Source organism: Myxine glutinosa, chromosome 14 (genome assembly GCF_964187855.1).
Source record: "Myxine glutinosa chromosome 14, kmMyxGlut1.1, whole genome shotgun sequence".
Taxonomy (NCBI): Eukaryota; Metazoa; Chordata; class Myxini; order Myxiniformes; family Myxinidae; genus Myxine; species Myxine glutinosa.
Window position 1 is genome coordinate 10,870,332 of NC_136274.1, and position 15,160 is coordinate 10,885,491.

The 15,160-nt window shown below is 47.5% G+C and overlaps 1 protein-coding gene across 4 annotated transcripts in view; it reads right to left on the bottom strand.

The window, feature by feature from the left end:
• PFAS (phosphoribosylformylglycinamidine synthase) overlaps positions 1-15,160 on the bottom strand; it is a 68,286-nt gene that overhangs the window by 51,936 nt on the left and 1,190 nt on the right. For 3 of the 4 annotated variants that reach the window (XR_013621323.1, XM_068135174.2, XM_068135176.2), the window contains exons 2-6: positions 8,682-8,817; positions 7,609-7,714; positions 5,780-5,972; positions 5,582-5,690; positions 5,275-5,415 (exon numbers count right to left, since the gene is read on the bottom strand). Coding sequence is in view for 3 of the 4 variants with exons in the window: in XM_068135174.2 (XP_067991275.2) it covers positions 5,275-5,415; positions 5,582-5,690; positions 5,780-5,972; positions 7,609-7,714; positions 8,682-8,817 (685 nt within the window). In the remaining variant the exon portion in view is untranslated. The remainder of the gene's footprint in view (positions 1-5,274; positions 5,416-5,581; positions 5,691-5,779; positions 5,973-7,608; positions 7,715-8,681; positions 8,818-15,160) is intronic. The other variant, XM_068135175.2, reaches the window with a different exon arrangement.

Sequence of the window (15,160 nt, forward strand, 5' to 3'; positions counted from 1 at the left end):
CTCTCTCAACGATACTCCGCACATCCACCGAACCATTCGCATTTCCACCCTTTCCAGCCTTCGTTGCTGCTCCAAGTTCATTACCCATGTCTCGCTCCCATAAATCGTAACACCTCACACATGCAGCATACACCTTTCCCTTCAGCTTCAATGACACTCCCCTCCTCGTCAGCACGCCACTCAATTCCTGAAGCTACTTCCATGCACATCTCACTCCAGCAACCGTTGCCGAGTCTGATCCACCTTCTCCATTCAGCATGTCTCCTTGGTAACAAAATGTTTTCACACCTTCCAGCTTCACGCTGTCTCCAAGATCCAACTCAACATTTCCTCCATCTGCAGCTCCCTCTGTGCACACCTTGCACTTGAATGTAGCTGCCACACTGGTTAATGACCCTCTCAAACCACTACATTGTTGATGAACCCACTCAGCGCACATTGTACATTGAATGGAATTCACTCCGACACCCTTCCTGCACACAGCACACGGCCACTTCCCAGTTCTTTCCACCTCACCACATGCTTTACCACTTGCCATCACCTTCGTTTTTCCGATATTCACCTTCAGACCTTTTGTCTCCATCCATTCCTTCCACTTGTTCATCTTCTCCTTCAGTCCATCCATACTTTCTGCAATCAACACCAGATCATCTGCATACAACAACTCCCACGGTAAACCCTCCTTTACATTCCGAGCCAGCACCTCCATCACAGCTACAAATAGTAGTGGACTTAGTACCGACCCCTGATGCACTCCCACCTTCACCTCAAACTCACCACTGTTCCCGTCCTTCATCCTTACAGCTGTGCGTGCTCTTTTGTACATTGTCATCACTACTCTGATCAACCATTCCTCCACTCCTAACTTCGTCAATGCCCTGTGTCACCACTTCGCGTGGAACCCTATCAAATGCTTTCTCCAGATCAACAAATCCAAGAAACAACTTCTTCCTCTTCTCCATGTACTTCTCCTGCAACTGCCTCACAATGAAAAGCGCGTCTGTCGTTCCTCTTCCTGACATAAATCCAAACTGCATTTCGTCGATCTTCACTTTCTTCCTTATCCTCCTCTCCAACACCCTTTCCAATACCTTCATTCCATGCTCCAATAACTTTATCGCTCAATACGAGCCACAGTCCAGAGGGTCACCTTTCCCCTTGTGTAGAGGGACGAGGGTACTCAGTTCCCAATCCATTGGAATGCGGCCTTCTTTCACCACCAGATTGCAGATCTCTGTCATTCTCTTCACACCCCAATTTCCCGCTGCCTTCAACATATCTCCCACAACTCCCGTCGGCCCTCCCGCTTTTCGACTCTTCATTGCTTTTATCGCTTCCTCAACTTCCTTCTCGGTTATCTTCTCTGCCGGTCCTTCAAAAAAATATATATATAGAGAAAAAATATATATATAACAATTTAAAAAGTAGGCCCCTCCTCCCGAACTAACACAATTGCTCATACACCTCCCTGTTCCTTTGTTCTCTGCTCACCTTGCTGTCAATCCTCTATTCTTCTGTTCCTGCTTCTGAACCTGTTCTGGAATTCTTCATCCCCCTTAGCCTCCATGCCCTCACTTCAGGGAATTTCCCAGATAGGTTTCACAGATTCGTTTAAAAATGTTTAAACTTTACCCTTCAATGCTTTATTCTCTGGTATATTATAACTCACTCTTCTTCTTCCTTTTGAAAAGGCTGTCTTCAATTTGCTCATCAAATCACTCCACTTCAAAAAAACAAAAATTCAATGTTTTACAGATATTCCTTTCTACATTCCCGAAACTCACTTGCATTCCAGCCCTCTAATGTTTTCAAACGGTCTCTGACTTGAAAATCACAAGAAACTCATTTTGCAACAAATATTCGTTTTTCATTAATTGGTCCAACACTTTCTAAACTCCCCCCATCATCCCTCCCCTCTTAAACTCCCCCGTCACCCTCCACTTACCCCTTGTCCTCCTAAACTCTCCCCTCCCCCTCCCCTTAAAAACTCCCCCTCACCCCTCCCCTTCAAATCTCCCCCCCCCCTACCATCTTTCTCCAATTCTCCCCCCTCCCTCCTCCTCAAAACTGCCTCCTCCCTACTTTGTCTCCCGTCTATCTAATACCTTCACCTCCTCCAACCTTCTACTTTGCTCTGCCCCCCCACCCTCAAACAACCCCTCACTGTGCCTCATCCCATCACCATCAAACCTTTTGTCCTCCTCATCCTTCTGTTTTTCCTAACTCTTATGCAATCTCCGACACACTATCCAACAGCTCTCCCTACCTCCCCCTCTCATCCTTCATCTGACCCTACTCCTCCCACCCCTGTCCTGCACCCGATGCTCCCCCTCCCTCTTCTTTAACGGTATGGACCTCAAACATCCGGGGCCTTTGCTCAAATCTGATTGATCTCTCCATAAAAGTTCCTTCTGATAAACCAGACGTAATATGCCTCACAGAAACTTTCCTCCTTCAATATGTCTCCGATTCCTTAATATCTCTTCCTGGCTACCCCCTCCTCCGGTATGATAGACCTGAGCCTTGTCCTGGTGGTGGGGTTGCTATCTTTATCAAAAACTCTCTTCCTCACTCTCCTTGCACTGCCCTCTCTCCACCCCACCCCCAGCAGAAGTACCTCTGGCTACGGCTTCCTCTCCGCTCCCACCTTTTGTTCATATGTGTTCTGACATATCTGACATCAGATAATGTCTGATGCTTTTCTGCTGCTCCAATCGGTTCTTCTAATCTTTTGCTTGTTAAAGTGGATATCTCTCTCTGGCCATTTTCAGAGTGTCTCCTCAGCACCGACGAGTCTGGCATTTCACTCAGGCTGACTGGCACGGTTAATTCACCACAGATCCACTTTTTTGAAATACCGACTTCTTTCCTGGAAGTCCTAGCAGTGTCCATCTGTTTTATACCTCTCCCACCCCGCCCTCCAACCATCCCCCCCCTCCCCCAAACCAGCCCTCTCCCTACCACAGATCTCCCGATGTCCCTGTTCTCTACTGTTGAACTTGTGTGCTTCCCTCTCTTTCCCCATCTTGTCTCCCACTTTCTTTGTCATATGTTTTATGTGTCAGTTTGCTTTTTTGTGATTCATGTTAGCTCTTGCACGAGCCTTGATCTTGTTTACAAAAATACAAAAACAAAATTAAAAAAACCCCTCAACCCTCCCCCCTTCTACTTAAGCCCCAACCCTTCCCCTCACATCGCCATACCAAACGCAAGTCAAGACCACCCCCTTCCCTTCCACACTTCCATCCTTCCCATCCCTTTCTCGCTCCCGCCACCCTCATCGCACCCCCTCTTTCCCGGAGTGTACAGTATAGTGACGTGTGGTGAGGCATCGCTCTCTCCCGCCCCACCCCCCCCCCCCCCCCTTCCCTCTCTTTCCCTGTTCAAGCTGGGAAAGTTCAGCTGTTCAGCCTGGCGGAGGAATGCTCCTCCGCCTTGCAAGTTCCAAGTGTCGTTCCAGTTCTCAATTTTTTTTTTTTTTTTACCTGTGACATGTCACAGGTCTACAAGAGCTTTGCGTTGTTGTTGGGGTTCTTGTTGGGGTTCAATTTTTGAAATGTGCATCCATTGGTGGGACAGCTGCTGGAACCACATCTCCATCTGTCGCTTGACTCCACACATCATGGTGGCGAGACAAAATGATATGGCAGCCATGTTGTTTCCTGGTGGGTCTGGCACATTAGCCCTAAACGGGCCTCTGATGATTATTCACTGTCCGGCTTTGTTGCATCATATTTCCATTTGCTTTGATAGGGTAGAGTGGTAAATTATTATTAAGGTTTAATCAAGCCTGGTGTTGGGCTAGCGGCTAGGGTGCCGGCTTAGGATCCTAGGATCCTGGGTTCGAATCCCGGTCGATCGCTGAATTAACGCCAGGGGGGTTGACTCAGCCTGTCATCCTTCCGAGGTCGGCTAATTGAGTACCAGTTCACTGGTAATTCCCTGTGTGTCGTAAAAAGGCGACAAACAGGGTTGGCGGCAGGAAGGGCATCCGGCCGTAAAACATTGCTTCAAAAGGGGGACCGAAAAACAACAACAACCACGGTTCCCGAAAAAGGCCAACCCCCGGTTTGCGGGGAGAAATGGCCTCTAAAGGTGGTTATTTTTTTTTTTTATCAAGCCCAATATAAAAAATAGCGTTACGAAATTTCTGAACAGTACCATATGATCGTTTCTCAATTGACTCGTTGCAGGATTTTTAAAGCCAATTCCGTTGGGCTTTATGACAAAGTCTCATAGCTCGAATGACCATGTACAGGTGTTTATGAACAAAAGGTTTATTACCACAGAGAGAGTGGGAGGGCGGAAACTTGCTAACTGAATACACCTCTGACATTGTTGAGGCCCAAGCCTAGATCTAATGTAATCTATATACCCCACAGAAAATAATAACATAACCCTTCCTGCCGCTCCTGAAACCAGACCCAGCTGTCCGTCAGACTCGTAATTGATATTGAGCCAAACCGTGAATACCCTCAGAGATGAATTGTATCATATCTTCAACAGCAAGGATGAGGGAGTTGAGTGGACAGCAAAGGCAAAATATATATATTTATTGTGTCGCAAGTTTTGACCACAGTGTGGTCATTCTTGTTATTGTTTTTTTACATGATGGCTTTTACTTGCTCAGGGTACTGAGGGGTTAAAGAGTCTAAAACGTCTTGCCAAAGCTCCAAGAGGTCTAGGGTTTTAATGGTCTAAATGTCTGAAGGGTTAAAGGTCAAAGGTTTGTAAAGGTCTATAAGGTCTAAAGGGTCTGAGGGTTTAAATGGTCTAAAACTGAGGGTCTGTATGGGTCTGAAGGTCTCAAAGGAACGTTCCAATGGTACGTAATTAACGCTACACCTCACGTGAACAGTTGGGTGAGAACATGGCGCCTCTTGATAAGTTTGCCAAACTCTAGTATTATATGGCTATGAGGGTGGGAGGAAGGACCCTGCGTTGCCCAGCAATGCCGGGTACCTTTGCGAGTGAAACCTAAAGGAAGACCATCTTCCGACTGTTTTCCAACATTTTACCAACTCGAAACAACCATCCCTTTGGGCAGTCTGGGAGGGTGGTTGGGGAGATAGTGGAGCAAATACAACTAATAACCCCCCCAATCTGCAGCAGAGGTCAGTAAACTACTTGCACTGTGGCACATGAAAAGAATAAGTCGTACCCCCCCTCCCCCTTGCATTGGGAGGGGGGGCAGTTATTGAGCCCCTGACATGACCCTGGGTACTACTGATGCTATGCAACCGTATAACACAACCAGAATGCCCAAGGCTTCACCTGCTGTTGTCGTTAAACTTGATGATGCTGTTCGCGTTGCTCCGCTCCTGCGTGCTCATTACCATTTGGAACAGCGACTGTTCCTCCACGTTGCCCTCAACATGTAACCTTCCTTTGAAGAACCAGTGGCGGCTGTGTTCACTGAGACAAGCAGCCATGGTAAGAACAGTTGTTTTTACATGCAGACTATCCACCTTTTACAGGTATATTGAAATAAAACTGGGACACATCAAACAACTTCACGAAAGAGAAGCTCGTAACAATGGGTCGACAGGGTTATTCGCGGCCTAGTATGGTTATCAAGTACCTGTTGGACTGCGCCAGGTCAAAGCACTCAACGCTAGTTGGGTTCCTTCGTACCTCGTCACAAAACATCCGAGTGTAGTAATCCAAGTCCCAGTCATCAAATGCCAGACCTGCACAGCCGTTCCGAAAGGTACAACACGATAATTGAAAAGGGACTCTTTTCTTCATATCATCAGCCATCACAGGTCATGCTCCATACCAAGCTCTCGGTTTGCCTCTTCCAGTGCGGCCCGTCCCCTGCCTAGTACATCGATGTCAAACGTTGGCACGGCCTCAACCTCAAGTTTGAAACTCGTCAGAGGCTCCTGGTAGATGCATTGAGTCATACGATCACACAGTTTGGGTACCAGCTGCGAAACCAGTTCAGGCCCAGGAAGCGATTTTCCATCAACCTGAAGGGCAATCCCGTCGCACCATTAAAAACAGTGATTCATATTTTGCAATCTACAAAAAAATCACTTGTAATGCCTTTCTGTGGTAGTACGAGTTATTCCATTAATTACCCGTTGAGCTGTGCCAAGGCCTTGCAGAGGCCGTATTATCCCACTCTTTCCTAGAATGCTTCAAGTATGTGGTGCACCGCCACCTCACGCTATCCCCCATTCTTACCCACAATTTTTATTACCCCCATTAACCCTTCCCAACCCAATATCCTTATTTGCAGGTTGCAGTGTTTCCTTCTCTGTCCCTCCCTCTTTTCCCTGTTAATTCACTCATTCACTTTGCTGATCTTGTCTAGCTGTTGCCCCGCCGCATCCTAAGGAGTTCATACTCTCCGTTAGCTTGCTCTTCCATGAGCGTTAAACTTATAATGAAAATATAATAATTTAAATTCTTCATTGAAATATTTTTGATGAACAGTAGAATGAAAAACTGGTCTTAATCATGAAGACTGGTGTTGGTCCGCATCGGCGGACAGGTAAAACGAAGGACGAAATGAACAGGCATGTGTACATTGATAAGAGCTATGCGAACACTTGTTCTTAGCTTAGATAAGCTCACGTTTCGTTGCTCTGACAAAAGGATAACAAACGAAGCGTCAACATGTCCATGATTCCTACACCTTCATCAACATTCTGTTGATTCCAATCTATATTTTGATGAACAAATGTACATGAAGTACTTTCACAAATGCTTTGGGGATCTCCACAAAACTTTCTTCCTTTTTTCTTTCTTTGCTTACATTTGCAAAAAATACATCATGACAAACTACTTTTAAGACAACGACCAAGACTACAACTCGAACTACTACTTCTACTCTACTCCCACTACTCGCACCACCATCATTTCTTCAACAGCCCAAATGATTCCCACCTTCTTTTGGAGTTTTTGGCCAAAGAAGGTGTTTGACCCAAATCTTTCATGAACTGGCTGGCCAAGAATTTATAATTTGTTCAGGGTACCTATAATAATTATCCTAAACTTTGTAAAAGACATGGGGTATTTTGGTAAACATGGGGTAAACGTGGGGTATTTTACATCTACCACCTAATGCTAGCAGAAGGGACACCTGAGGGATGTTGTGATGCAACGCCGTGCCTGTGAAAGCACCAACCTGACAGATTATAGTCGGGCCGGGTATTGCGCCGAGATTCGACAACTCACAAGCACGCTACCTCTGCACCATCCAGCCAGACGGCATTTACAAAGAAAGCTCCGAGCAAATAACAAACAGTATCGGCACAATTGGGTCATTATTGGCCCTGATAAAGAGTTTGCTTGTTCTCATCTCCTAACGTCAACTGACAAAAAAACAAAAACCACTTCTTCTTCTTCCGTATGCAGCACAAAGCTACTGGGTATTGGTAACATCAGTTACCAATACTGGTGGTAACATCATTGGCAAAAAAAAATTGTCATCATGGCTAAATTAAAAAAAATAAAGTATAACAAACACATCGACAGAGTGCACACAAAACAGCAGACGTGAGCCTCTCATTTCCAACCTATTCCTTTGCATTCAGAATGTACAGAAACCAACGACACGACATTAAAAGGAAGTCTGGAAATGAACCCGATAAGGCCAACCTTGATCAGGTATCGCTCAGAGCACTCAATTCTGGCCACGTTCAGAAGACCAATCGCTTGGCAAATGGCCACAGCATTGGTAGACCACGGGGTGGAAAAGTTCAACCTGGAAACACAAACGGTAGAAAGCTCGAGTGTTTTTCAGCGTCACCGAAGGAAATGATTTGTGTAGCTGGGAATTGTTTCATATACTAAATGTCTTTAGAATAATCTACCTTGTATGATATGGCAATGTTTGTGGATGTTTGATTGGTGCGGGGTGCTGGTGGTGAGGCGGGCCATTTTATACAACTTGTAATTGGCAAAATACACTGTACTGTACAGAGAGGCTTTTAGACACATCATAATGGGAGAAAACATACAAAGAAATACAAACACTGTACCTAATTTACTTTCTCAGCTGAGTCGTCTCATTGGGGACAGGGCCGCGTCTTTTTGGGGACTGGGGCGCGTCTTTTTGGGGACCGGGGCGCGTCTTGTCAGGGAACAGGGTGCGTCTTATCAGGGAACGGGACGCGTCTTATCTGGGACCGGGGCGCGTCTTATCTGGGACCGGGGCGCGTCTTATCTGGGACCGGGGCGCGTCTTATCTGGGACCGGGGCGCGTCTTATCTGGGACCGGGGCGCGTCTTATCTGGGACCGGGGCGCGTCTTATCTGGGACCGGGGCGCGTCTTATCTGGGACCGGGGCGCGTCTTATCTGGGACCGGGTCGCGTCTTATTGGGGACCGGGCATCTCCACAATAGAAACATATCAATAACACATCAAGAAGGAAACAAAGAACCACGATGAAGACGGGGCTGACTCACAAAGGGCAGTCTCCTTGTACATTTGACAAAGTACTCACAACACAGATCACCTCACAGAATCTCGGTGTTCAAATAAATTACGTTTAGTCTCGTGGTGTTTCAGATCATTCAAGATGCATCAAAGACCTTCTCACCAGCTCTTTGCTATTCATTTCTTAAGGCTTTAGGAAATTGTAATAACACTGATATTAAGATGACAATCCATCCGATGGTATCATCACACATCGATAGATGTTGAGGCAAAATTATTAACGGACTCCAACCTTGGCCCAACCTCGATCAACAAATCTGATGGTCCTGCATTAAGGCTGGGTTCCCAGGAAACTGCGTGTTCGGTGAAATGAGGTTTCACCAACCAAGCAAGACGATGCATTTCATCTTTGGTAGGATCAGTGATGCCTGGGAAGAAGAGGGAATGAGATGATAATAAGGTGCTTGTACAGAAGGAAGCTATAAGGAAGTGCATGTCATGTAGCATAGTTAAAAAAAAACCTGCTGGAAAAACAAATTACAACAAGAAAGAGCAATCAGAGATTGCAGACCCTCGGCAGGATGTTTGCAGTTGTTTTTTAGGCTTTTGTATTAAAACAAATATGGCGGCCGAACCATGTGACTGATGACGTCATCATCATTTGTTTTTTTTCTCCACCAATTTATTCCTAGATTATGCTCAAGAAATTTCATCTTGATCGGATGAAGTTTTGTACTTGTCGAATTATGACGTCATAATGGAGGCACCTATGACATCATAATTAACATATTTTATTACCCATGGAGAGTTCTTTACAATGAGCCATATCTCAATTCTTTCTATTCAGCGCTTTAGGAGATATAGAGATGCAATGTTTTTGGGTTTTTCCAAGATGGCGGCCGAACCACGTGACCTATGACGTCATAATTATATCAACAAATTATACAGGTGGAGTTGCACCTGTGGTGAAAATTTCCTGTCAATCGGACCAACGCTTGCAGAGAAAATCAGATTTATTCTGTGCGGACAAATAAATAAATGGACTCAAATGCAATACCCTCTCCTCTGGCAAGGGTAATAATAATAATACAACATGAGTGAACAGTTGTGGAGAACAGTTGTGGAGAACAGTTGTGGAGTACAGTTGTGGAGAACAGTTGTGGAGAACAGTTGTGGAGAACAGTTGTGGAGAACAGTTGTGGAGAACAGTTGTGGAGAACAGTTGTGGAGAACAGTTGTGGAGAACAGTTGTGGAGAACAGTTGTGGAGAACAGTTGTGGAGAACAGTTGTGGAGAACAGTTGTGGAGAACAGTTGTGGAGAACAGTTGTGGAGAACAGTTGTGGAGAACAGTTGTGGAGAACAGTTGTGGAGAAGAGTTGTGGAGAAGAGTTGTGGAGAAGAGTTGTGGAGAAGAGTTGTGGAGAAGAGTTGTGGAGAAGAGTTGTGGAGAAGAGTTGTGGAGAAGAGTTGTGGAAAAGAGTTGTGGAGAAGAGTTGTGGAGAAGAGTTGTGGAGAAGAGTTGTGGAGAAGAGTTGTGGAGAAGAGTTGTGGAGAAGAGTTGTGGAGAAGAGTTGTGGAGAAGAGTTGTGGAGAAGAGTTGTGGAGAAGAGTTGTGGAGAAGAGTTGTGGAGAAGAGTTGTGGAGAACAGTTGTGGAGAACAGTTGTGGAGAACAGTTGTGGAGAACAGATTGGAGATATATATATATATTGTTACGGTTTTTAGAACCTTCACTTTGTAAATTTAGTATTAAATTTCCTGTGTACATTTCCCCTTAATTGGCTGTTAATTGAAATAAGTGCACCTTAGCTAGTCCATGTACAAGCACGTAGCAAATCATAGGCTTCCCTCAATAGTTATCTCTTTATTCTATGTCAGTTTAAGGCTCTGTTGCCCATTAGTTGACTCTGCATTGCACCAAATGAAATAAGATAGATCCCCTGTTCAAATTGCCCAAAACCTCCATTGCCGATTGTATTGCCAATCGCATTACCAACTGCATTTGCCTCCATTACGGCGTGGTCAGCTCGGGGAAGAAAGGCGTGCCGCCCATCGTCATCAGGGGTAGGAGTCGGCCAAGCGCCAGGAACAAGGCGTGGCTTTGCCAACGCCTCATCAAGGGGCGGGATCGGTGAGCCCTCGCGACCAATCAAGGACGAGGCGAGCTCACCGATGGGCGTTTCCAAAAGGCCGGCGGCTTGATCGCCACGCGCCTCATAAAAGGAGATGAGTGAGAGAGCCCCCCACCAGAGAGTCGTTGAGGAGTGCCGTGGCAAACAGTTCTGTGAAGGGAGGTGCCTGAACAAGCGACGAGGGAGGTGTGCTGAACCGAGGGAGACGCTGTCCCAACCAGCCTAGCCACGACAAGCTCCGACGCGTTGCTTCGAGCATCCCGGCGGTGTGGACCCGAGGGTGGAGAGCCGGCGGCTGCTCGCTCCGGGCCCGGCCGTTCTGTGGACCGCCTGAACCTTCTTCTTCTCTCTCCAGCCATTCCTGCTTCATTCCCATTCGTGTAAGTCTGACTGTCGTCTGTTTGTCTGTGTTGTCTGGGGTTTAAGTTAAGCCTGTAGATAAGCTAGAATTGCACTGTGTCTTCTTCTTCTGTAAATTATTTTCGTTTCTTTCCTTCTCCCTTGGTTTCTTTGATTTGTACATAATTAGTTAATAAATCCCTGTTCTTCCTACCTTTGCCTTCTTTCCTTCACATCCGTTCGTCTTTGTGATTTCCCCCATTGAGTAACTGTTTTTTTTAGATTTCCCCCATTTAACCCTGGTGTTGGGCTAGCGGCTAGGGTGCCAGCTTAGGATCTTAGGATCCTAGGATCCTGGGTTCGAATCCCGGTCGATCGCTGAATTAACACCAGGGGGGTTGACTCAGCCTGTCATCCTTCCGAGGTCGGCTAATTGAGTACCAGTTCACTGGTAATTCCCTGTTTGTCGTTAAAGGCGGCAAAAAGGGTTGGCGTCAGGAAGGGCATCCGGCCGTAAAACATTGCTTCAAAAAGGGGACCAAAAAACAACAACAACCACGGTTCCCGAAAAAGGCCAACCCCCGCCTTGCGGGGAAAAATGGCCTCTAAAGGTGGTTATTTTTTTATTATTAGTAACTGTGGCGCGATTTCGGCCAACCATTAGGATCGGGTTAGTCTTTGCTAATGGTTCGAACCGCGGGCTGCTAAAACCGCTCGGCAAAATACCATCTTGTCCGCGGTCTCGAGCGGAGTTGCCCACCTGCTTTGTGGAGGGGTTGGCGGGGTGTACGGGATCCCTTGACCAATCCCCCCCGGCCAAGGGGAGCGCCGTACTCCGTTTCCGTAACAATTGGTATTCAGGAGTTGGGATCTGGAACCTGGGACTAAATTTATTTAGCCCAAATTTTGGACACCAATTGTACTATTGGCCGTAACAATTGGTGTCAGGAGCGAGATTTGGACCCAAACCAAATTTTTAAAACATCCAAAAAATAATTTGGTCAAAATTACGAGCGGCCGAAATTGTAGTAAAACATCTAAATTAAATCGTGCCATGGATGGTCAAGGCGACCGGATGCCGGTAGGGGAGATAAAGGGGGTAGAGTCGACCCAGGACCCCGGGGAGGCAGTGGGAATAATGGAGGAGGAGCGCAATACGCATTGGGTAGCGGAGGTTTTAGGCGCACAAAATGGCGCCTCGCACAAGCGCGCGGTAGCCACGCCCGCTGTACCACTACCAGCGGGCTTTGATGTGGGGGACTTCGTGGCGCAATTCACCGCGATGCTGAGAACGAGTGTGGGAAGCCAACTTGAGCAATTGGGAGACCAAATTGAAGCAATAACGGACGAAATGAGGGCCAATAGAGAGGGAATGGAAAACAGAATGGGTGACCGAATAAAAAAAATGGGGGAGAACATTGACCGCGAGGTGGGCGAGCAGGTCCCAGGGGTACACGACGAGGTAAAGCGGGTTGAGAGACGCTGGTTGAGCGGGGCAGAGCAAAGCGCGGTTAAAATAACGGGTATAGAGATCGCGACCTGGGGTTTAGGGAAGCCGGCGACCGCTGAGGTAGGAGAGAAAATTTTATTAAAGCCAACGGTCGTCGAGGTGAACAAAGAAATAATGTATATAGTTGAAATTGAAAAGACGACGGAGGTAGCCCGGGAATGGAAGGGAGAAATTGATTGTGCACAGGGTCTAAGCTCACATCATGATGTCGTGCTGCTTAATCCTTATAAAGATTTGCAGGTGTCGGAGTGAGGAGGAAGAAGAATCCCCCAGGTGAGAAGGGCTGTGTATGGTGCCAGGAGGTTTTTCGGCAGGGTGTTTGGCGCGAAAAGAGTTGTCACGCGATTGGGGTCGATATGGCACCTGGGCATTTGTGGGAGGTCCGTGGTGCGTGGTGTACGAAAGAATGGCACTCGTGTGAGGAAAAAGTGTGCGTCGGCAAGTGAGTGTGTTATAAAGTGTGGGAGTAAAACCGAGTGCGAGCGGGAATGCACGTCGGAGTGTACGGAGTGTGACACAGAGAGTGAGAGCGATACGGAGTGTACGTGCGAGGGTGAGAGTGACCCGGAGAGTGAGTTGGTGGAGGAGCGGGTGCGAGGATGCACGCTTGGGATGGACGGCGAGAGTGTGCGAGAACGCACACCTGAGTTGGATGTGGCGCGTGTGCGGGAGAGCCCATTGAAGCGCGTGAGTGGGTGGATGCGAGAGAGCACGCCCATGGTGAGTGTTACAGAGGACGTAACGGGACGTAACTGAAAAAATGTCCACTTCTCCCTTTGTTGACCTCCACACCCCTTCTGACCTCACTGACTACTACAACCACACTCTCTCCTCCTGCCTTGACCAGCTTGCGCCTATAAAAACCAAAACAGTTTCTTTCACCCATTCTGCTCCCTGGTTTACCCCTGAACTCCGCCTGATGAAAACTCGTGCTCGCCAACTTGAAAGACTCCGCAATAAAACAGGTCTCACAATTCACTCCCAAGCCTACAAGGACCACCTACAACACTACAAAGATGCCCTCTCCCGTGCCCGCTCCGCCTACTACTCTCAAATTATCCACTCTGGCTCTGGAAACCCAAAAGCACTCTTCTCTACAATAAACAAACTCCTCAGTCCCCTGGACACCACCACCCAGTCATTCACAGTAGACAACTGCATCTCCTTCCTTTCATTCTTCCAAAGCAAAATTGACAACATCTACAGCAGCTTAACCACCACCGCACCTGCTCCCCCTCATCCTGCCAACCCCTGTCTCAGTTCTCCCCAGTCTCCCCTACTGACCTCTCTGAACTCCTCATAGGAATGAAAACTGCCACCTGCACTCTTGACCCCATCCCCTCCAGCTTTGTCAAGGCCTCCCTTCCTGCTCTCTCTCCACTTATCACTGCAACAATAAACTCCTCCCTGTCTACAGGCATCGTCCCACCATCCCTCAAAATTGCTGCTGTTACCCCCATTCTGAAAAAACCTGGACTCAACCCTGACACCCTAAACAACTTCAGACCCATCTCCAACCTACCCTTTCTGTCAAAAGTTTTGGAATGCACTGTAGCCACTCAACTTAAACATCACCTCTCTGCCAATAACCTGTATGAAACATTCCAATCCGGATTCCGCTCCAACCACAGTACTGAAACTGCTCTCCTCAAAATCACCAACGACCTTCTCCTCTCCTCTGACGCTGGCAACCTCAACATTCTCATCCTCCTTGACCTCAGCGCCACCTTTGACACCATCAATCACACCATCCTCCTCACCCGACTTGAAACCACATTTAACATTACCGGCACTGCCCTCTCTTGGATCAAATCATACCTCTCCGACAGACGCCAGTTCATCTCCATCAATAACTGCAAATCCCCCACTGCTCCCCTCCCCCAAGGTTCAGTTATTGGCCCCCTCCTCTTCATCCTGTACCTGTCCCCCCCTTGGTCACTTAATCCGCCGTCATGGTCTCCAATTCCACTGCTTCGCCGATGACATCCAGCTTTTCATCTCCACCAAGTCCATCTCCACCGCCACCCACTCTATCCTGACAAACTGCATCACTGAAATAAAATCCTGGCTTCAAATCAACTTCTTCAAACTTAACTATGATAAATCTGAAATAATCATCATTGGCCCAAAAACGCTCACCAAATCCACCCATAACTTTGCCCTCAACATCGACGGTTTCCCAGTATCCACCTCCCCTCACATCCGGAATCTTGGCATCATCTTTGACCAAACCCTCTCCTTCGACAAATACACTAAACAGATCACAAAGACAGCCTTCTTTCACCTGAAAAACATCGCCCGTCTCCGTCCGTCCCTCTCCTCCACGGCTGCAGAAACCCTCATCCACGCCTTCATCACCTCCCGTCTGGACTACTGCAACAGCCTCCTCTTTGGTTCACCCTCAATAATCATCAATAAACTCCAATACATTCAGAACTCCGCTGCCCGTCTACTCACCCATTCCCGGACCCGTGACCACATCACTCCCATCCTTTATAGGCTTCACTGGCTCCCCATCCCCCAGAGAATCCAGTACAAAATCCTCCTCTTGACCTACAAAGCCCTCCATAACCTGGCCCCATCCTACCTGACTGGCCTCCTCTCCAGACACACTCCCACCCGCAACCTCCGCTCTGCTGGTACCAACCTCCTGACCCCCCCCCCCCCCCCCCATGCGGACCAAATTCAGATCCTGGGGGGACAGGGCCTTCTCAATCGCTGCTCCCACCCTCTGGAACTCACTACCTCACACCATCAGAGACTCCTCCTCACTCACCACATTCAAAACA